The sequence below is a fragment of the Podarcis muralis genome, chromosome 2 (genome assembly GCF_964188315.1).
Source record: "Podarcis muralis chromosome 2, rPodMur119.hap1.1, whole genome shotgun sequence".
NCBI classification, from domain to species: domain Eukaryota; kingdom Metazoa; phylum Chordata; class Lepidosauria; order Squamata; family Lacertidae; genus Podarcis; species Podarcis muralis.
In genome coordinates, this window is record NC_135656.1 from 15,811,471 (window position 1) to 15,835,295 (window position 23,825).

The 23,825-nt window shown below is 44.5% G+C and overlaps 1 protein-coding gene across 1 annotated transcript; it reads right to left on the bottom strand.

Annotated features, from left to right (window-relative positions):
- Positions 1–1,019: 1,019 nt before the first annotated feature.
- LOC144326886 (uncharacterized) lies at positions 1,020–22,320 on the bottom strand. Its single transcript, XM_077923931.1, has 8 exons — positions 21,766–22,320; positions 19,072–19,303; positions 16,309–16,485; positions 10,438–14,302; positions 8,095–8,287; positions 5,306–5,493; positions 3,805–3,993; positions 1,020–1,074 (listed from the first exon to the last, which is right to left on the bottom strand). Exons 1-8 carry the CDS (start codon positions 22,003–22,005, stop codon positions 1,020–1,022), a joined length of 5,139 nt encoding a protein of 1,712 aa, XP_077780057.1. The 5' UTR covers positions 22,006–22,320.
- Between the last annotated feature and the right edge of the window lie 1,505 nt (positions 22,321–23,825).

Here is a 23,825-nt window from a genome sequence, read left to right on the forward strand (position 1 = left end):
CTCTGCCCTTCGCCGCTGCCGCCGCTGCCGCTAGGCCGTACTGTGGCTGTGCCATCGAAGGACCCGGATGAGATGGGCAGCCTGGCGCAGCCTATGAATTGCTGAGGAGCCTTGAGAGGAGAGCGAGGGCAACCATAGAGAAAGCAGTTCAGAGAGAGGCGGCGGAGGCGGAGGCGTGGGCAGGTTTTAACTTCGTATTTCATCTGCTTGTCTAAAATCCCTTATTTTGGCTGCTGACCCCTTGTTTTCGAGGCTGCTGGTCCCTTATTTTCAAATCTGTAAGTTGACAGCTATGGGCTGTGGGGAGAGACTGTGTGTGTGTGTGTGTGTGTGTGTGTGTGCGCGCGCGCGCTTGCTCCATGGTGTGGATTCATGTGCTTATCATTAAAAAAAATATTAAGGGATCCCTTCCCCTTTCTCTCTACTTATTAATTGAAAAGAACTTCTAACTGCTTTCAATGACTAGCAAGTTTAGAGGACTCCCCCACTGCTTGCATGAATCTTTTCAGTGTGAATCATGCCTTATGAATTTGGGATTCATGCCTCATCTTGGAAGTTCAACAGGGGAAATAGCTAAGCAAATTGCCACTATGCTTTTGTTTAACCCCTGAAAAAGAGGACATATCCTGGAAAAAGAGGACATATGGCAACCCTACGAGTCCACTTACTACTTTCCCCCTAAAAATGCCACCCCCTGAAGCACATTTTCTGTAACAGAAGCAGCCACTGGAGTTTTGCTATATATGTTTCAAACATGATGTTTTGCATGTAAAGTTTAGCTAGGTGTCCTGGCTCAAAATTGTCCTTTCCCTCACCAACAGTCCCACTTCTACCTGGAGTAAAGAATCAAGCATGACTTGTAGGACTCCCAATTTCACCCCTTTAGTGACTAACAATACCAGATCACACATTAAAACCCCAGATTTAGAATAAATGTGCTCCCAGTCAACTTGTGTTATAGATATATTACATATTGGATTAAATTACACACTGACACTCTGAATGAATTACTATCTAAATTACAAATGCATAAAATTATATCCAGATAACTTCCACCTGGGAATGTTTTGAATCCTACAAGAGAAAAAAACAACAGTTAATGGATAATATAAAATATTATCTATTTCATAATATTAGATGCAGCTAACTTTGCACCGAAGACTAAGGAATTTCCTCTGTTTCAGAGGCAGCCTTAAAAATGTAGCAATGCCTTTAAGAATAGGAATGAAACGGGTATCAATTTGAGCTAAGTTGAAAAACATCGAAAACACTGTAGGCCTTATTCACATATCACTTTACACCATGGTTCAATAAACTATATTTAGCTTAGTTGTTTAGATGTTCATGGGACCCTGATTGTTTGAGATTAATATTTGCTGATTGTTTGGGACTGCTAGTTGCTGAATTGTAACATACTTCTAAAATGGTGGGTATTTCATTCCTCTCTTGCTACTTTTGCTCATATTGGTTGGTTTAGCATTACATCCGAACCTGGGTTTGTGGTTTAATTTATTTCAAACAGTAACCGGCATTTGTTCTTGGCTTACCTCACATGGTTTGTTTGGGGGAAATATATATGGGACAGCAAGAGTGCAGAATGGAGCTGAACACAGAAACAGTCATAATAACTTTGTGCTACTCAACAGTGACCCCTGTAGACTATTCTACGAAGTACCATAACTAGCTCAGACATTTTATATGTTATCAAATACAGTACTCCTTTATTTTAGTTGTCCAAAAGTGATGTTATATACCAGTCACCAGGTCACTTCAAAAAGTGCTGGAAACTGAGAAAAGGGGGCTAAACCCCTCCTTACACAACCCTTTCTCTATCCAAATTTTTGGCTTTTGTCTGACTAAGTCCATACAAGAAGTGATGTCTCTAGCTGCTTGTTCTCATTCCTTCTCAATAAATCCGGTTGTGGACCTTATATTTTGTTTATTCTTTTAATAAAAGCAGCATTTCAGTGTGCTGCCTTTCAAATGTGGGGGTGACCTAAGCTTTTGATGCATTCATTTGATATTTTGTGTTGATAATTGAAATGTGGCATTCATACTGATACTAATTATATTCCGTGAATACTACAAAACCTATCTTAAACAGCAATGAAAATAATTCACATATTTAGCCAGACTGTTAACCTATGGTGTGTGTTTGTGTGTAATTACAGACTTCCCAACATGGTGCCCACCATTTATTATTATTATTATTATTATTATTATTATTATTATTATTATTATTATTATACTACAACTCCCATCATTCCCAGCCAGCAAGGCCAATGGCCTGGGCTGATGGGAAATGGAGTCAAACAACTTGTAGAGAAGTGTATCATGCCACTCGGAAGCCTTCTAAAACAGTTGGTAAAGGTAAAGGGACTGCTGACAGTTAGGTCCAGTCGTGGACGACTTTGGGGTTGTAGGGCTCATCTCACTTTACTGGCCGAGGGAGCCAGCATACAGCTTCTGGGTCATGTGGCCAGCATGACTAAGCCGCTTCTGGAAAACCAGAGCAGCGCATGGAAACGCCGTTTACCTTCCCGCCAGAACAGTACCTATTTATCTACTTGCACTTTGACGTGCTAGAATTAGACCTCCCTACAGGCAGAGTGGGACAGCTTGCCCCAGATGGCAGATTATTAAAGGATTAAATTTTTTTTACTAAACCTTTTAAAAAGCAGCATAATGTCAGTAATTTAGTTTATTATTATATTTTTACCCAATAATATTTTAAACTTCTGTCTCAGGCACTAAAATGTCTCTCGCCTCAGTTGCACCTCTGACAGAGTGACAGGAAATACCATATTTTTCTGTGCATAGGATGCACCCGTGTATAAGACTACCCCTATTTTTTGGAACCAAAAATTAAGAAAACAATATCTTATGGGTTGCCAAAATCCTAAAGTAGAAGTGAAAATCCGCACAATCGGCGACAGCGACAAGCTTCTGACCCTTTGGGGAGGTGATTGCCCTGCCAAACGCACACTCCAGCCTGCCCAAGCCAAAATCCTGGACATTACCTTAAAATAAAATAAAAATCTCCCTGGATGCCCATGTTTTGTGTATAAGACAACCCCCAATTTTTGACGAAAATTTAAAATAGAAAATAATCTCGTCTTATACACGGGAAAATATGGTAGTATCCTCCCACGCCTCTTCATCTCCTAATTGTGTTTCCTAGTGATGTACAGTGGTACCTCGCAAGACGAATGCCTTGCAAGACGGAAAACTCGCTAGACGAAAGGGTTTTTTGTTTTTTGAGCTGCTTCGCAAGACGATTTTCCCTATGGGCTTGCTTCGCAAGACGGAAACGTCTTGCAAGTTTGTTTCCTTTTTCTTAACACCGTTAATACAGTTGCGACTTGACTTCGAGGAGCAACTCATAGAACGCGGTGTGGTAGCCTTTTTTGAGGTTTTTAAAGACTTTGGTGATTTTTGAAGCTTTTCCGAAACTTTCCCGACACCGTGCTTCGCAAGACGAAAAAAATCGCAAGATGACAAAACTCACGGAACAAATTAATTTCGTCTTGCGAGGCACCATTGTATTTCTCCTAATATGTGAACACACAGATTTCCCACAGGCAGCTGGGTGGCCACTCTGAGAACAGAATGGTGAATTAGAGGAGCCATTGGCCTGATCCAGTCGGCTCTTCTTATGTTCTTAGACGCATAAAACCAAAGAAATTACGTTGACTCCTTTTGCACTGTATGAAAACGCTAGAAAATTACTATGAATTATGCGGCTGGTCTTCTTTTATCATTCTGGTGGCAGAATAGAAATTCAAATAATGGAGGGCCACTTACCGAGTCTTGATATTCTGTAAGGGTTGCTTCCTAATGGAGGAAATGTCTAGTTCCAAAAGTCTAGGGATATCCGGAAAGCCGCATGCCTCAGACCACATCAGAGACACAGGCTCTTTGGGTCCAAGGGGGATACTAAATTCCGTGATATCCGTCTTCCACAGTGATTCTATCTGTTCACCGCTTTGCTCCCTATTAAGAGGAGGAATGCTATTATACATCAAAGAAAGAAAAGGCTTTGAAGTAAGCCCCTATCTTAAAGAAAAGTGCCAATCCAATCCTTATATTTCTAACGTGCAACTAACACCCAGAAGAGAAGAAAAACCAATGGGAAGTAATTTTAAACATAGTGATGATCAAGGGAGAGGGCATCTTCTGCTGTTTTTCTATCCTGGTTGTCCAACTTTTCCTGTCCTGAAATAGCTGTTGGGCTACCATTTCATGGGTGTGTAATGAGTAATTTGGATCTCAGTAAGCCCAAACAGTCCAGTGGGCTAGTTGTTTGATCGAGATCTGAAGAAGCAGCTGATGGATGCTGAGATTAGGAGACCCTCCTCTGTGAAGCTCTGTATTGCCTTCCAAAAATTGGTTTTGTTTTGTTTTTTAAAGTAAAAGAGGTCCTTTTTTTAAAAGAGGCTTCAGAGAGGGATTCTGGTTCTCTTTCTTTTGTATTCGTAGAACATTAGTTTTACATGGATTTGAATGGTCATTATCTGTTGGATATTTGCCCTGAGCCAAGATGATGAGCTATTTTGCCATTGAATAGTGTCATTTAAAAAATACTCCTTCTTCTAAGAAGTAGTAGTTAGGTTTCCTGACATAGGGAGGAATACTGCGGAGTGGTATATTAAAATCCCCTAGCGGTATAGTAGCTGCACTGGAGGAATGGCTTGTGCATGAGAAGTTTCAGGAAGAAAGCATGCTTTCCGTAACTGGTCGCGCAACACATTGCTGTAGCCCCGATACTTCATGTTGCACAACCAGTTTCCTGCTAGAGCAATAGTTGTGTGGATTCTCATACTCAGTTTTCGGTTTTCATTTTCAATCTTTATTCTTGCCCTTAAAGGTAAAGGGACCCCTGATCATTAGGTCCAGTCGTGACCAACTCTGGGGTTGCGGCGCTCATCTCGCTTTATTGGCCAAGGAAGCCGGTGTACAGCTTCCGGGTCATGTGGCCAGCATGACTAAGCCGCTTCTGGCGAACCAGAGCAGCCGACAGAAACGCCATTTACCTTCCCGCTGGAGCGGTACCTATTTATCTACTTGCACTTTGACGTGCTTTCAAACTGCTAGGTTGGCAGGAGCAGGGACCGAGCAACGGGCGCTCACCCCGTCGCGGGGATTCGAACCGCCGACCTTCTGATCGGCAAGTCCTAGGCTCTGTGGTTTAACTCACAGCGCCACCCGTGTCCCTATTCTTGCCCTTACGCTAGCGCAAAATTGAATCAGGCCACAGAGACTGCAACCTCACGGGAGCACCCTCCAATAACCTATTATACTGTACCTGATTGTAGCTGAAAATGTTAAATCTTGTTGTTTCTTTGCACAAACCAGAGGGCTTGGGTGGGTTCTGGGCTTCAGGAAGACAGGTCCAATGTTGGGCACGTGTATGCTTTCCCTCTTTGTTCTATCTCCTGCTTTGATCAACAAGGGGCATGGGTTGGTAAGTTGGAGTTTGGCGCTCAAGCGGAGCTGGGCAGAGAGAAAGAGCAGTCAGTTTGCCTGATGCAGACAAAGGTTCAGGGAAGGATCTACCATGCAGCCGGAGGAATGGGGCAAAAGGAGGTTTGAGAGACAGAAGCCATCTTACTAATATGAGACCGCCAAACGAAGCTCTGCTATTTTCTTGCCCCTGGTTTTTGTGGGATGTGAAACACAAGAGCAGTCAAGTACAACATTCCTAGAGTGAACATGTTTACACATGGGGAGCATAGCTGTCAGCTTACAGATTTCAAAATAAGGGACCAGCAGCCTCGAAAATAAGGGATCAGCAGCCAAAATAAGGGATTTTCCGGACACAGGTATGTTCAACTTCTGAGCCCCTCCGAGCCAAAGGCCCAGCCAGCAGCCAAACGAAGCCTCAACCGGTGGTTCCCACAGCGCAGCAACACGGCAAAGGGGATGCAGCAAGGAAAACCAGCGTCACCTCTCCGCTGGGAAACGCTGAGCAAAGACGAGTCCCCAGGCAACGCGGCCGATTTGATGGGCACAAGGCATGCAAGCTCCACCCTCCAGTCGTTCTTAGACTCCTTATTGGGTGAGCAACGCAGCCAAGCAACACAGTTGGAGCCTCCCTCCTCCCTGGCCAGCAGGGAGGGAGGGAGAGGAGCTGCTTCCTTTGAAACCCGGGAAATTTAAGGGGCATCATCAATAAGGGACAGCAGCGGGACACAGCGCTGGGATAAGGGACTTTCCCGCCAAATAAGGGACGGTTAACAGCTATGATGGGGAGGAATGTGTGTCCAGCCAGCAGGTAAACTTCCTGTTGCCTTCTGGGCTGGGACAGACTTCATCTGCATGTGAATAGAGGTGGGCGTGGCCTCACCTGTGCAGGTAACGACAAAAGCACAGGGCAGGGCAGCCATCTCTCTCTTTTTGACTACATGCATAGAAGAAGCAACATCTGCTTAGCCAAAGATGCTCTCTTGGCTTCCAGCCAAGAGAGGACAAAGGGACTGTCTTCTTATGAGATAGTTTCTAGGTATATGTTACTTTTCTAAGCTAAGTCTGCCTTCTGGGATCCTATTGTGAACAGAATGATGTGTGAGTAAACCTTTTTATACTTTTATAGAAGACTGTGTCATGTCTTATCTTTTATGAGGGAATAAGGGGAAAATACCAGAACAGTTCTTATAGAGGCTTTAGCGAGCCTGAGCAAATGCATCCACTGCAAGTTTAAAAACGGGAATGTTACTCTGCTAAATTGTGAACTTGTTAGCACAAGTTGGAAAGGCTGTAATCAGACAATATATCATCTCCTGCATCCCTGAACATTCCCACTGTTTTCAACATTGTGATATATCACCAGCTAAACATCATGATATACCACGATGCCTGAAATAAGAATGGAGCTATGTAGAGGGATTGACTGGCTTCACGGTTTTTCATGATTTTTGAGATGGGCATGATTTTTGCCTGCATCTGCTCTTGTGATTCACTGCCCACTGCAGGAGGCAGGGGAGAGTTAAGCTGGCAGACTTAACACAGGCTGCAGGATTCGAGAGAAGCGTTAGCTGGCTTCACGGTTTCCCCCACATTGTGATTTCTGCATAGCACACACCCAGCCACCCACCCCATGATTTGTGATATATTACCAAGTCGAAAACTATGAAACCAATATCACGATATGGATTTCAAACCAGTTTTGGATGATATCTCAATATATCACTCAGCCCTACCTTTCACCTTGTATGCGGGATAGAGAATAAGATTTGTTTCAGACCAAAGACTGAACTGTGGGTTCATGCACTCACCAAGGAGGTATACTTTCCCCCCTGTGACTTTTAGTGGAAAGTTGGTGTGCACAGAACAGCAATTCCCCATGCCCAAATTATAGACTCTGATTTTCCAGCATATACATAGTGAGTTTCCCAAGCCCACTGTGACTGTATCACAAAGCAGAAACTCCCCGCCCCCCTGTGAGTGGGAGCCATCATCACACAGTGAGTATCCTTACCCCTGCTGCCACTGTCCACTACTGATGCAGATTGGGTGGCGAAACTCACGATTCATGCAGTGAGTTGCTCACAAGGGATAGGAAATTTACTACGAGGGTCATCATCCCCGGGGTGTCAGGGACTAGGCAGAGGAGAAATGGTGGAGACCACCTTCCCAACCTGACACTTCCAAAGAAGAGGAAGAGGAAGACAGTATAGATTTACAACAAGGGGTTGAGGGAGGTTGCAGCTCAGAGGCAGATGAGGGGGGAAGCTGGAAAATCATGGGAGAGCCAGAACACCCGGCTGACACATTGTCATTAGAAAGCATTCCAAACCCTCCATCTCCTAGAACATGGCGGGCCTTAAAAGTAGGAGAGCAAAGAGCTCAAAGACAGAGGGCACATAGCAGCACCCGTAGAGGAGGTGATGGTGATGATGAATAAGGAAGTGGGAGAGACGGGGTGTGTGTGTGGAGATTCATTTGGGACAATGCCATTATCCAAGAGGCTGGGTTCTATAGCCTCTCTCTGTAAAGATTGAAATGAAAAAAGACAGTAAGAGAAACTCATCCTGACATGGGGTGAAAGTAAGACACCAGCTCTGAGTTGTGAACCCTTCATTCTCTTAGGCTTACCTGAGCAAACAAGGCAATCATCCTTTGAAGGCAGCGCCGACGCTGCTTCTCTGCCATCATCTGTTTAACAGTCCAGTGCCCCATAACTCTTTTCTGGTGAGCATCTAGCTTGTCTACCATCTTGTATAACACCTGCATTCTAACACCGTCCTTGGCTTCTTTGGCAGCCTCCAACCGAATAAGTAAGGTTTCTCTGTAAATACAGGGCAGGAGGAATATAAATGTGGACAAATCTTTCCTTTAGTACAAAGAAAGTCCAGCAGCTTAGTCCTTAGCCTGGAGGCCCATTCTGGTACCCAGCCTCTCTACCTGGCATTTGGAACCACTTTGGATGACCTGGCTATTGAACATTCATCCTGATTGGGCTGCAAGGAGATGATATGATGCTGACTGTTTAATAAGCATTCATTCTTATTAAAGGGAGTGGGTGACGCTGTGGTCTAAACCACTGAGCCTCTTGGGCTTGCCAATTGGAAGGTCAGCAGTTCGAATCCCCGTGAGGGGGTGAGCTCCCATTGCTCTGCCCCAGCTCCTGCCAACCTAGCAGTTTGAAAACATGCCAGTGCAAGTAGATAAATAGGTACCACTGTGGTGGGTAGGTAAATGGCGTCTCTGCGTGCTCTGGCACTCGTCACAGTCCTCCGTGTGCCAGAAGCGGTTTAATAATAATAATAATATTTTTTTATTTATACCCTGCCCTCCCCAGCTAAAACTGGGCTCAGGGCAGCTAACACTGAATATAAATACAGTAAAAACATTTAAAAAAAACACCAAACAAAGTTGATTAAAATATAAGTTAGAATGCAGCTTAAAATGCAGCCTCGTTTTAGTGGTAGCCCATAGATCAAATCCATAAGGGGAGAAAACGTCAAATATTCCCTGGGGCCAACTATCCATGCTGGTCCTACATGGGCCAGCAAAAAGAGCCAAGGGAAAACTTATATACAAAATCCCATATAAGGGGTTCCATCAAAAAAGAGAGAGAGAGAGAGCCGGGGTTAGACTGAGTCCAGCCCAAAGGCCAGGCGGAACAGCTCCATCTTGCAGGCCCTGTGGAAAGATGTCAAATCCCACAGGGCCCTGATCTCCTGCGGTAGGGCGTTCCACCAGGCCGGGGCCAGAACTGAAAAGGCCCTGGCCCTGGTTGAGGCCAATCTAACCTCCTTGGGGCTTGGGACTTCTAAAGTGTTATTATTTATGGACCTTAAGGTCTTACACGGGGCATACCAGGAGAGGCGGTCCTGTAGGTACGAGGGTCCTAGGCCGCATAGGGCTTTAAAGGTCAAAACCAGCACCTTAAACCTGACCCTGTACTCTACTGGGAGCCAGTGCAGCTGGTAAAGCACTGAATGAATGTGATCCCGTGGCGAGGACCCCGTAAAGAGTCTCACCGCGGCATTCTGCACCCGCTGGAGTTTCTGAGTCAGCTTCAAGGGCCACATCACCCAGAAAGCTGTCTGTGGACAAACACCGGCTCCCTCAGCCTAAAAAGTGAGACGAACGCCGTACCCCATAGTTGCCTTTGACTAGACTTAACAGTCCAGTAGTCCTTTACTTTTACCTCATTCTTATTATTTTCGGGGAAGTTAGATGACATTGCATCAAAACAACTGTTATCCCCCCCCCCTGTCTATTTTCCTGCAACTTTCCTTAGTCCAAACACCTGAACCTTTTGAAAGGCGGGTTTGCAAAACCTCCCAATCAACTGTAGTTGTACAAACTGAGTTTACTGTGTGGCTGAATCCCACCCCAAAACAGCGACAGTCTGGAACTGTCCTAGGACTTCTCCCAGGCCACACCTCTTCTCCCCAGGCCATAGCCCACCTTGGTCTTGCTCCATGTCCTCCTCGAGTGTATGGTAACAGTTTGGTAAAACTATAATGAGATATATATGGTGTTAAGTATTAAGATTAGTGGCAGTTCTCACTCAGGGCCACCAGTATGTACTGTAAATGAAGGATTGAAAACTGTCGCTCCTGATTGGTTAGCTAGTTGTGAGTTTTTACTGTTTCTTAGTATTATATAAAACAGCCAGCTAGGCTGCAGTCAGTCTGATTACAGGAGCAGTTCTAACTGCTGCAATAAAGAGCTGTGAATCCAACAGAGCTGTGCCCTTTGTCCATCTTTTCCACTATTCAACATATATAATTTTAGATTGCTCTTAAAATTATATACATGTGACAACAGCACATCCTTCCAACTGTCCGCCTGATAGACGGATGACTAGTTCAACTTGTTTTCTGCTGTGCTCTTTAAATATAGTCTGGGGGCAATGCGCTGTCACTACACTGTGCGCCAACGCTAAGGTTCCCAGTAGCTTCACATTAAGATTTGTAGTCTTACCTGACCTGCTGGAGACGACGGAAGGCGATGTATTTCCGGAAGAGCAAAGCCAGCCTTTCCACATTGCTGTGCAATGCTTGCTTGATTATCCCTTTGGTGAGGGTGTAGAGTTCTGGGGAGATGCCAGCCTTCCGGACAGCTTCCCCCAACACCTCCAGGTTTCTCCTCTGAGCTTCTATGTTTATCCAGTAACGCTTCTCTGTGGTGCCGGGTGCAGCAAACTCCTCCGCTTTGGTGAACAGCCTGGGGAACCAAGTGGATTCCAGCTCATAGGTATCCTCGTCAAACTGTGAACTAGGCACGGGGCTGAGCAGGGGGCTAGGAGAAGCATATCGCCTTTCTTTACGGGGGGAAGCAATCTTATATCGCTTGGAAAATTGATCCAGAATTGCACCTTCCACCACTTTCAGCTTGGGAAGCAAGGCCTTTTCTTCCTTCTGCATCTGCTGTTGCTTCATCTTCACTTTCTGGACTTGCAGCCTCTGCATCTGCATCTGATGGCGCCAGCGGAGCAGCTGCTGCTCCCAGCGCGTCTCCCAAAGGTGCTCCATCTCCTCCTGCTTCTCCTTCTGCTCCTGCAGCCACCGCGCGTTCCTCTCCTCCTGCTCCTGCTGCTCTTGCCGCAGGGCCTCCATCCGCTGCTCCTGCAGCTGCAGCTGCTCCTGCCACTGGCTCCTCTTCCTCTCCTGCTCCATGTCCTCCTCTTGCCAGAGGAGCTGCTGCTTCTCGTGCCGCTCCTTCAGCTGGCTCCAGCGCCACTGCTCCTCTGCTTGCTTCCCTCGCAGCGCCAGCAGCTCCCTTTTCTCCAGCTGCAGCTGCTCAACCGCCTTCTGCAACAGGTCCTGCTGCTCCTTCTGCTGCTCCCGCTGCCTGGCCCAGAATTGCTCCTGCTCCTCGTTCTGCTGCTGCAGGAGCTGCCAGTGCTCGGCCTGCGCCTGCCACATGCGCTCCTGCTCCTTCTGCTGCTCCTTCTCCCGCTCCCACTGCTGCCGCTGCCCCTCGCACATCTCCTGCCAATGCAGCTGGTATTCTTGTTCCTCTTGCAGCCTGTGGCGTTCCTCCTGCAGCCGGGCCTGTTCTTCATGCAGCCGCTGCTTCTCCTCCTGCAGCTGCTCCTGGATTTGCAAGTACCAAAGCTGTTTTTCTCTGCTGAGCTCCCGTGAGCTATCACTTTCCAAATCTGACTTGCTCTCTTTGCGCCATGGCCCTTTTCCTTTCTGGGCATGCTTAAGTTTTTCTGCAGAAGATTGTTTTGCCAATTCCTTTTCCAATTCCTGCCATGAGACCTTGGCTTGCACATCTGCTTCATCAGGCTGACGTTCTGGAGGTTGTTCTCCTTCCATGGGATGTGAAACCTTGGTCAAGTCTTCTTCCTCCACTTGCAACTGGGGCTCCTTCTGGTCTCTCGGCAACTCTTCTTCTTTCTGCTCTTCTTTTTCTTTTTCTTTTTCTTCTTCTTTTTCTTCTTCTTCCTCCTTCATCTTTCTTTGATGTCGCTGGGACTTGAAGGGCGAGGCCTGTCCTGTTGTCATTTCTTGATCCCATTCCATCCCAGAGCTGAAAGAGCTACTTGAAGACTCCTGGGACACCACAGGACTGCTAAAGGACAAAGATGGAAGTTTGATTCCCTTCCCATCTTCCTCTTCCAACTCAACCTCTGTGCCCTCTGTGCTCCTTGCAAACTTCTGTTTCTTCCGTCCAGCAGATACTTTCTGCTTCATCAGGATGCATTCATCCAGTTTTCTGTCTATTGCCTCGGAGATCTCTTTGCTTAGTGTATGTGTGAGCTGGGATTTTGCTGACGGCTTCCAGCTGCCTGAGAGACTCCTCTTTAACTTCTCTATCTTCTCATCTAAGCAAGTAAGGATGACCTCCTGAAATTCTTGCAGCCCAGAGCTTGTATCCTGTCCAGGGAGTTCCTCAACAATTGAGTATCTTTGCCTTTTCTGCACAAATGCAGAAGGCAACATGGGGATTTCTACAGTGAATAGTGCATCCTCCTGGTCTACGGGGCTGCCTCCAGCCTCCTCTGCTGGACCACTGACACGGCCTTCAGGCACTTCTCCTGGAACAGCGCCACGACTTTCGGGCTTCTCTTCCTGCACTGTGTCTTGATAGGTTGCGTCCAATTCCTCAAAAATGCGCTTGAGAGCCTCTGCATCTAACACACCACCTCTATCGCTGGCAAGCTCTTGCAGCTTTTTGCCTAAACCACGGATGACATCTCCTGTCTTCTCTGCCCACTTTGGCTGTGGCACACCTGCTTGGCCGCTTCTGCTGGGGCGCTTCTTCCCTTTGGGCCTGCCTACTGTCTCATGGCTTGATTCCTCGGCTTCTCCTGCTTGTGGTGATGAGCTTTCCCCTGGGACCTCTGCGCCCTCCTCTTTCTGGACACCTGGAGCTGTCTCAGGCTCTTGAGTTGGCTCATCGTCGTCAAACTTGACCACCTTCCTCTCTTTGACAGCCTTGACCAATTGCCCTGCCGTCTTTTTAATGGAGAACTTGCGCTTTGTTGGGGGGCTTGGGAGTCCTTCTGCTGGCTCTTGAGATGATTCTTCGACTTCCGCTTCACCGACACTCTCCCTGGTGACCCGTTTGAGAATGGGCTTAGGGGGAGGGCTTTCAGCTGGCTGTTGGGGAGCTTGCTCCCCTTCAGGTTCTTGGTGGCTTTTGCCAGCCAATTTTTGTGGTGACGGCGTTTTCAAAAGGGATGTTTGTAGTTTTTTCCAGGCAGCTGTCCTTGACCCCCGTTTCTTTCCTGCAAATTTGCTAGGTGCTGCTGTTGCTGTTTCTTTTCCAGCAGCTTCTGTGTCTCCCGTTTCATCGGACGATATCTGTGATAGCTCAGAAGATGCCTGTGACAGGTCTGAGGACGTCGGGCCTACAACTGTCAGTCGTGACAGTCCAGTTTTGCTGTCCCGAGCTCTTACTGAAAGAAACGTCAGAGGTACTTCTGCATCGGAAGGTGTTTCTTGCAACTGGTCAGGGTGAATGGTTTCAACCGTGGGTTTCTTCTGCCTGGGTGACTCATCAAATGTGCCCCCTTCTTCAACTTTCACACTTATCATTTCTGCAAGCTCAGTGTGGAGTTTTGTACTCTCCTCATAAGTGCCCTTTTCTTCAACTTTCACACTTCTACTTTCTGCAAGTTCAGTGTGGAGTTTTGTACTCTCCACATAAGTGCCCTTTTCTTCAGCTTTCACACTTCTCATTCCTGCAAGCTCAGCGTGGAGCTTCATATATCTCTCATCTTTGATTTCTTTCTCACCCTTGATTTCTTTCTCATCCTCGATTTCTTTCTCACTCTTGACTTCCTTCATATCTTTCATACTCCCTGTGGGAAGTTTCTCAGGAATCCTACTTACAGCAGGTCTGAGGGGGGCTTGGCGTGCCACCATTGCCCTCTCATTTGCCTCCTGCAGCTCCCTGTGCAATGCTTCGTTAGTAATCATGAGTGTCTTGCACATCTCTTCCACGGTGTGGACTTGAATTTCCATTGCTGTTTTCCTCTCCAGGGCCGATCGCAGCTCCCTTTGCAGAGTTGCAACGTGTGGGTCTGGCTTCTTGCTTTCCAAGGCGCTCTCGGTTTCACACTTGATTTTAAGGCTGCGATACTGCTTCCCTAGAAGGCTGTAGGCCTTAGCTAGGTTAGCCACCATGGTTACAATGTACTTGACCGCGGGATGCTCTACTTTCAAAAAAGTCGGAGAATCTACCATTTCTTGCATCATGTTGTTGAGCTCATTAGTGCGGCTGAATGTAAGAGGGTCATCGTCCAACATCCGCTCTGCTGTAATAGGCTCCCCTTCCTGGGGCGCATCGGCCACTTTGTCTCTCCATGCTTTAAACATGGCGTTTCTGTGACCTGAAATAATCAAAGAGATAACAAGAAGGCATTAGAGTATACACAAAGTAAAATTAGCCCAGTGATAAAGTACCTCTGGAACAGGAATTGTTGCACAGTGACACTGTGAACTTCCTTATAAATCAAGGGCGGATCTACACTCATGGTTTTTAATGTTAAAAAGGAGTTAAGGAATGATTCCGGTAACCATACAGCCACAAGACGTTCTTTTCTTTAATGTTCATAGTGCGTTATAGAAATGTGACACCAGAGGGCACTGTAGAGCAACCAGAAATCAGGGAGAGAGATAGCGGGGAAAGAAAGCAAAATGAAAACCAAAGGGGACGTTTCCTGTCTTGGTGTTTTAGAACGATATTTCTAGTATCATTCTAATAATGAAAAGGCGAGTGTAGATCCAGCCCAATAAAGCTCTGTGTGTTGTCCTAAATATAACAAACATGCTACAGCCACTTGCAATCAGATAATTGAAGGAGACCATGGTTTAATAAGGCACTTGTGGCCTCTAGAATAAATCAGAAGTATGACTAGTGTCAACAAGACATTCTGCCTTCAGTGTTGCAGGCCCAGCTCTGCCAAACTCTCTCTCCCCCTAGAAGTTAGACAGGCACCATCTCTGCTGAGTTTCAGGTGCCTAGTTTAAACCATTTTATTTCAGGAAACCTTTGCTTCTACCATGTTTTAATGTTTCTCGTGTTCCTGTTTAAATTCTTGACATTTTAAATTTCAGAGATTTAAGTTCACGTTTCAAATTTTGTATATTCTAATTTTTTATACTTGTAAGTCGCTTTGAGACATTGAAAAGCAGGATATATAGATAGAGAAATATTTGTTTATCTAAAGTAGATGGACAGACATTTTGGGGATAGGCTCCCGAACTCTGTCAACCAATAAGAGGAGCACACAGCTGGCACAGACCATCAAGAGAGCAGGGGGTGAGAGAGACCCCTAAACTGAATATGCCACACACAAAATGAACAAGGCTTGCATCTCTTCCTTGCAAGTGTCTTTATCTCTTTCCCACTAAAACCCCTAGCAACTGCTCCACCCTATGCAAACTCTGATGCTGGCTTAATTGTCCAAGATGACGGAGTTTACTGCTGGGTTCTGACACAGGTTCCTCAAGTTTTGGTGTGCTGTTTGGTTTATCGGTACTTTTATTTCTTTCAAGCCAAACATATGTGGGAGTTTTTGCAGTCAAACCTAACAATGCATATCTATGCTAGTTGGTAAATGAAATTGTTAAGGACCACAGAGTTGTAAATTTCTAGAGGAGACACAGCTAGGTCACACACCCCTCAACCCTGGGGAGGGAGGAAGTACTGTCAATTTCCTGTTCCTCTGCCTTTCCATTCTCTTCATTTGAACCATGTAAGCAGAGATCATGCATGATGCTGGAGCTCCCTAGCCCAAACTGTTGTTGTTTTTGTTTTATGTACTTTGTGTTTTTATATTCTGATTTTATCCCGTGAACTGCCGAGACCTGCAGCTGTAGGGCAGTATAATAATAATAATAATAATAATAATAATAATAATAATACTCCAAGCTTGAAGGGTTTTTTTTTTGTATTTTGCTACCAATAATACCTTGCCTGTGCTGTTTCTGCTGTAGCACTGAATGGTGCATGAGTGAGACCTATGATTGATGTAAGTAAGTATTTAAACTTACTCAAAGTTGTAGTCTATTCACTCCAAGATGGGTAGAAGCAGGGGAGCTCAATTGTAAGTGCTTAATATTTGGATATTTAAAGTTATAACAACCTATTTCCCATGCTTACAAATGCTACATAGATCTATGTTTTAAGTTCTGCTAGGGGCTGCTTTGGCTAAAGTCAAACCCTGTGGGTTGGTTTAAAAAAAAAATAATCAGCTGTTTTTTTCTTTGTAGTTCCCCACACATGTGGGACTTCAGGATTAACTGGTATTCCCCAGTTATCTCCCAACAATATAGACCTCTGCTTCCTGATGATGCAACCTCTTTCTCTAACAGATTCATCTCATTTAGGTACCTGACTTCCGTCTCTGCTTAGCTTTCCCTTCTAAAAGTGGGTGGAATAGCTTGATTAGATGCTGAATCTTTGAGTCCATTGCACTGATAAAATTCTGGATTTTCTCCTCCATCTCTTCAATTATGTCATTAGTGGCAAGGACTTTTTCTTCTCGTTCAACCGCTTTCAGCATTTCATCTGGAAATAATGTTTAAACCCAAAGTGAGTCAAGATGGAAACACCCATGATGTAAAATGAGAAGCTGTCCTTTTAAAAGCAATCTCCAGTTTATCCATCGAATGAACAGAGATTTAACTGGTTAAACACTATCACCAAGGCCTTGCTTTCTCAGGAAACCAGTCTGCTATAGCCATATATTTGCATGCAGAAAGGCACCAAGGAGGTTCAGTCCTGGTTTAAAAGATGAGGAAGTTGGTGCTGAGAAATACTTCTCTGCCTGAATCCTGGAGTGTCACAGCTGGCTTAAAAGGTAAAGGGTAAAGGGGTCCAGTCATGACCGACTCTGGGGTTGCGGCGCTCATCTCGCTTTATTGGCTGAGGGAGCCGGCATACAGCTTCCGGATCATGTGGCCAGCATGACTAAGCCGCTTCTGGCAAACCAGAGCAGCGCACGGAAACACCATTTACCTTCCCGCCAGAGTGGTACCTATTTATCTACTTGCACTTTGATGTGCTTTCAAACTGCTAGGTTGGCAGGAGCAGGGACTGAGCAACAGGAGCTCACCCCGTTGCGGGGATTCGAACCGCCGACCTTCTGATCGGCAAGTCCTAGGCTCTGTGATTTAACCCACAGCGCCACCCGTGTCCCTCAGCTGGCTTAAGTAGCCATTATTGGGCTAGTTCAGTGTTCTTTTTGTAGCTTTTAAAACTCTACATCTTAAGTGTGAAGTCTTTGGTCTTGTCAGATTCCTTCCCCCACTTTTAAAACTAGAACCCCAAGATCTAACAACGAGAACTAAATGCAAAAGACACACAATTAGAACTAAATAACGGGGTTCTCTCCAAGTATACGCTGAGCCACTCTGGGTACATTTGTTTTCAGTACAATTGCCAGGACTAAAGTGGACTAAGCCCATAGCCCTTTCGCACAAAAGTCTACTCCTGGTTAGTTTTAATTTTCAACAGCCCAATTTAGGAGAGGGAAAGCCATTTTGTTGTTGCTATTATAAACCAAATGGGAGCTAGAAAACCTTGCTGCAAGTCACCCACAGGTATATAAGCAGATCCCAATTTTTATACACACTTACGATTGGAGAATTTCATCCCAAAATTCAGACAAGCGACAATTTGGAAAGACAGAAATGCTGCAGTGCTGTACATGTAATGTTTTGTGCAGGTTGGTTCACATGTTAACGTCAACTGAATGTATTCTTCCTCTTTACTAGCTAAGGGTGCCTATCCTCTAATCCAATTCAAAATTGTGACAGCTTCGAAGGCTGCAGTTCTATAGTTTTGGGTAGCTTGTTCAGACATTACTATTCTGTTATGTATTGAAGTTCTCACCCTGGGCCAGCAGGGGGATACTGTAGATAGTTCAGGTCCACATATGCAAATAAGGGATCGAAAGTGACGTTCAGTGATTGGATAGTTACAGAAAATGGTTACTGTTGCGTTCTAGTGGAGCTCTATACAGTGGTGCCTCGCAAGACGAAAAGAATCCGTTCCACGATTCTCTTCGTCTAGCGGTTTTTTCGTCTTGCGAAGCAACCCTATTAGCGGCTTAGCGGATTAGCGCTATTAGCGGCTTAGCGGCTATTAAAGGCTTAGCGGCTTAGCTGCTAAAAGGCTATTAGCGGCTTAGCGGATTAGAAAAAGGGGGGGGGAGCGGGGAAAAAATCACAAGACTAGCAAGACGTTTCGTCTTGCGAAGCAAGCCCATAGGGAAAATCGTCTTGCGAAGCAACTCAAAAATGGAAAACCCTTTCGTCTAGCGGGTTTTCCGTCTTGCGAGGCATTCGTCTTGCGGGGCACCACTGTGTAAGCAGGCTGGCTGAACCCTTCAGTTCAGTTCTGTTCTGGCCTGTGAATAAACAAGAGCTGTTTGGAGAATCGCTGTGTAGTCTGATATGTTCACCCACAACCTAACATATTCCATGGGACATTTGGCATTTACGGCATTTGTTTTTTGGTAACCTTGTTTCTCCAGCGCCTTTCCCCCCTTTAAATGTGTGTTTGTTGTACTTTGTGATTGTGAGTGTTTCATTGTTAGCTCGCTGGCATACAGACACACACATTATGAACTTTTTTTCTATCCCACGTGTGTTGACAGCGACTTAAGATTCCTTGCTCCAATACCCTTTTCTAGATTTCTAGAACATGGGTAGGCAAACTAAGGCCCGGGGGCCGAATCCAGCCCAATCGCCTTCTAAATCTGGCCCGCGGACGGTCCAGGAATCAGTGTGTTTTTACAAGAGTAGAATATGTCCTTTTACCGTATTTTTCGCTCTACAAGACGCACCAGACCACAAGACGCTCCTAGTTTTTGGAGGAGGAAAACAAGAAAAAAAATATTCCCCTTACTTTTTAGGAGGGTAAAAGTGAGTCTTATAGAGCAAAAAATACGGTATTTAAAATGCATCTCTGGGTTATTTGTGGGGCATAGGAATTCGTTCATTATTATTTTTTCCCAAAATATAGTCCGGCCCCCCACAAGGTCTGAGGGACAGTGGACCGGCCCCCTGCTGAAAAAGTTTGCTGACCCCTGCTCTAGGAGGTGGCACTTGCCACAGTATACCCTCCCCTTTCCAGCACCATGGAACTAACGCCAGAATTTGAGCGCCTCCAGCACTGCCTTTAATTCCTGTATTTTGAAGACGCTCTCATCTAGCACGTCATCAATTCCATCCAAAAAATGAGCCCGGCGGCTCGTCTCTTCCCAGGTTTGTGAATGGTAGTAGTCCCTTTCAATCTCAGGATCAAGCCCGTCAATCTTTTTGTAGTGTTCATAGGCCCGGTTCACATTGTCCAGAATGCGAAACAGCTTCTTAGAAACATCCTGAAAGCACAGAATTACAATGGATGTGAGGGCAGGACATATTCAGAAGCGTTTCAGCAGCCTGCTTCTTGGTTATTGAAATATACTCAGAGTCGAGAGTGGATTTCATGCTCTTTATTCAGCTCATAGTGGTGAGGAGGAATGAACGTCCCCTCAAAGTATCTGCTTTTTATACATTATTTACACAATGGTCTGCACGTGATTGGCTAATTCCGGAATTCTCCTGTAGGCCAATCAGGTTGTGGATTCACTTCCATCTGGAGCCGGATTGGGTGGCCCCTGCAGACCAATCATACTGCTGCATTGTTCTAGGACCAATGAGACTGCTGCATTCTGAATCCTATTGTTCTAGCACCGATCAGACTGCTGCATTTTGGACCCTATTGTTCTAGCACCGATCAGACTGCTGCATTTTGGATCCTATTGTTCTAGGACCAATCAGACTGCTGCATTTTGGATCCTATTCAACTCAGTACATAACAGTTATGTATCTCCTTCCCTGCCCCTGATTGAGCCATCCTTGTAGCATTTGCTGGAAGCATTACAGGAAGACATCCTCATTTAGTCTAGCTACACAGTAATGGACCTTTAAGAACCTGTGGTGTTAGTAAATGTTTCACGATGATCAAGGGTGCCAACTTCAATAAAATATGGGGGAAGCCCAGGTAAGCTCCTCCACGCATAATCAAATACATGACTACACCCTTTGAATGACAATGTCCATCAACATTGGGGGTCCCCAGCCCCCTCAAATATTTTATGGGGTGTGTGTGCGAAGACCTCTCTGCCCCTAGGAGTTGGCTCCTATGACTCTGATTTATTTTTAGCACACTGCCCAGTGGGTACAGTATGGAGATATTAATCAGTCTTAGTAAATAAGTAAGTTAGTGGATTATTTTTTTAAAAAAACTGTAATCAAATGAAATCGCGGGCAAGGTTCAAGTTAAAGGCAGAGGAAGAAAAATGAAAAAGACATAATTGTAACGGAGAAACTTTGTGTAATAGATAAAGATAAAAAGAAAAGGTAAAAAAGGTTTGAGTAAAAACACTGGAGAAGTGAGGTTGGGAAGTCAGTTTTTGAAGAAAGGTAACTTTGATATGAAGATTATTGTGGAAATGTTTGAAACATTTGCTAAAAATTATATAATGATAAAGCAATAATTAAGGACTTGTGCCCAAGAAATAACAATATTACTACCTTGGATAGCTTTAAAAGACATGGAAGACAAGCCTATCGGCACCTTTTAGTCACAAAGGCTAGGTGGGACCACAGTCTAGATTTAATGGCATCTTACTTATGAATACCTGCTGCTTGGGAGCAACATCTGGCCCTTCATATGTTGTTGGACTGCAAATCCCATAATCCCCATTGGCGACTATGTGTGTCATGCTCTGACAGCATTGGAAAGGCCCCAGATTTCCCATGACTGGTGTAGCCAATACCTAGCTAGATGCAAAGAAGGATAGAACGTTCTTTATGTATGCTACAACAGCAGCAAGAATACTTATTGCAAAGTATTGGAAGACACAAGATTTACCCACTCTGGAAGAATGGCAGATGAAGGTGATGGACTACATGGAACTGGCGGAAATGACCGGCAGAATCCGAGACCAGGGAGAAGAGTCGGTGGAAGAAGATTGGAAGAAATTTAAAAACTATTTACAGAAATACTGCAAAATTAATGAACGTTAGAATGATGCGGGATTGAAGTTAAGGGGTTTTTAGCAGTAATGTTAAAGGAATATGTAAAAATGGATTGTTAACAGGGGATAATTTAAAGCTATAATATATTAAGATAAAAGATTAACATAAAATTAAAGAGGGAAAGGATTTGCTGAACTAACTAATTGAACTGGAATACAAAAAAAGGAGGTGTGAGGAGGTCAGGGAAACAAGCAAACGAAAGATAAGATATGGAAAGACTAATCTATTTTTAACTGTTTTTACTTTGTATATTTTTCTTTTTTCTTTTTTTTTATTTGTGTAATATGTGGAAACTTTAATAAATATCTTAAAAAAAAAAATACTTAGCTAGATGGACTAAAGTCCTGGTTCAGTAGAAGGCACTTTCTTATGTTCCTAAGAGGCTTATTGCCTTCCAAGTCTTGCTTACGGGTTTCCTGGAGACATCTGCTTATGCTATTCATATGTTCTTAATAGCTGATGGGAGCCTTTACTCTTCACATCTCACATTGCAAGGGCTAGAGAGGCATCCAATAAATACAGCAGGTCTAGTAAACAAGCAAATGGAAGGACTTAATCTGGTTCATTTGAATCAGTTACCTGCAGAAGTTGGGATTACTCCCATTTCTCCTGAAATATAATTCTCGGGGGGTGAGCAGAATTGTGCAGGAGTCCATGTTGAAAACCTATTGTGAAAGGCTGCACATATTTGACCCCCCTCATCCATCAGCAGTCCCTGCTCCACTACAGAAACACTATTTTTTTCTCCAACACATACCTTCTTTGCTCTTTCCAGCTGGGCCAGCTCAATTTTATCCAACACATTCTGTACAGCGGGGGGGACTTCATCGATGGTAGAAATAGCGGCTTCGTTTTTGTAGGTTGCAACATTGCGACCGGCCTTATCACGTCTGTAATCATTATCACTTTCATTTTCTGAGTTTCCTGAAGATGATGAAGATTCGGGACCCATGTGGGACTTTACCCATGCAAGTTCAACCACCTTTGGGAAATCCATGGCTGCAGCACAGAGTAAGACAAATCAGCTTTTTATACAGGGTCAAGTTGTTCAGTTGTGTGGTGGGCTTATTCTTCAAATGGTTTAATTACACCCCCTTGCTGTTAGGCAGAAACTCATCCCTAGGGGATGAACGGGTTCTGTTTGTGTAGTTGATGTCATAGTTGCCATTCTATGGCTTCTAATCCATGACGTCATCAGGTGCTCATTCGCATAAAAAGAAGCCTCGCGGAACAGAAACTTGTTGTTCTATGTGCTCATGCATGCTTTATATACAAGTCCCAGAATGCATTAGTGTCCTGGAGAGATGGTGGAATTCACTGCTCAGATAATTCAACAGTAGATTATTCCATTCCTCGGCTCTGCCAGATACAAGCTAGAAAGGGTTGTCATGTTGTACATGAGCTTTAGAGAGCTACCTCTCAATTCTAGCATCATTGTTTCTGAAACTCATTCAGAAGTATTCGCTGTAAGGGAATACAGTGGTACCTCGGGTTACATACGCTTCAGGTTTCCTACGCTTCAGGTTACAGACTCCGCTAACCCAGAAATATTACCTCAGGTTAAGAACTTTGCTTCAGGATAAGAACAGAAATCGTGCTCCGGCGGCGCAGCGGCAGCAGGAGGCCCCGTTAGCTAAAGTGGTGCTTCAGGTTAAGAAGAGTTTCAGGTTAAGAACAGACCTCCGGAACGAATTAAGTACTTAACCCGAGGTACTACTGTATACTGTGGCATGCTTGGAGCTAGTAATAATACGGTTTTGGGGGTTTTTGGGGTTTCTTATCCAAGATTGGAGCTTAGAGATCCTAGGGTGGTCAGGGATTTAGCACTATGAAATATTTAAAATTGTCAACCTGTTTCCAAGTTGCACCGCACAGAAGACCTAAGGACCTTTGCAAGTTTGTATGGGTGCAGACAGTCTTTCTAATAACCTGGTCACAATTTATTTAAGGCTTGGTAGCCAAAACTAGAACTTTAAATTGAGCCGAGGAACAGAAAATATATATGTTTACCACATCGCTGTATATCAAACAACTCCATCTGTAAGAAGTAAGTTTTGCTAACAGAGCTATCTGATCTTTCCTTGTTTTGAGCCTGGCACATTCCATGGAACCGGGCTGTGTTGCTGTATGCACAGAGTGGGCTTTGCTACTCTAAATGATGTATTACGTAAGGAAGATCTTCTCTTAGATACAATTGACTCAGAAACATAAATGTGAATCGAGACATCAGTGGCATTCTGTGGAATGATGTCTCTAATTATCTAGTATTTTGGGAATGAATGTTTGGACTGTACCCTTTCGTGTCATTGTGTTTTAGATTCCGCGGTAAAGTACTGTAGCGGAATCTAAACAAGAATTACACATAGCACCAAAAATGTTGAAATATACATTTATTAAGAAACCAGAAACCTTTCTACTTGGAATAAGAGGTTTGGAACTGCCCAAGAAAGATGTTAGATTGTTTTTGTATGCCACAACTGCAGCTAGAATTTTGTTGGCCAAAAATTGGAAATTACAAGAAGTACCAAAAGTGGAGGAATGGCAGATGAAGATGATGGACTTTTGGGAGCTAGCCAACCTGACCGGAAGAGTCTGCGACCAGAAGGAGGAGTACCAAGAGGAATGGAAGAAATTCAAAGTCTATTTAGCTAAATATGTCAAGATAACTTAAGTAGAATTACTTGTGAGTTTCAGATAGGCCTAGGATTTAAATGTGAGGTTGTAGAATACTATGTTGTTAAAACGAAAAGAAAGAAAGATGTTAATCAACCAAGTAAATTCTATGTAAAAACAGTTTTGGAAAACTGCTACAATGAT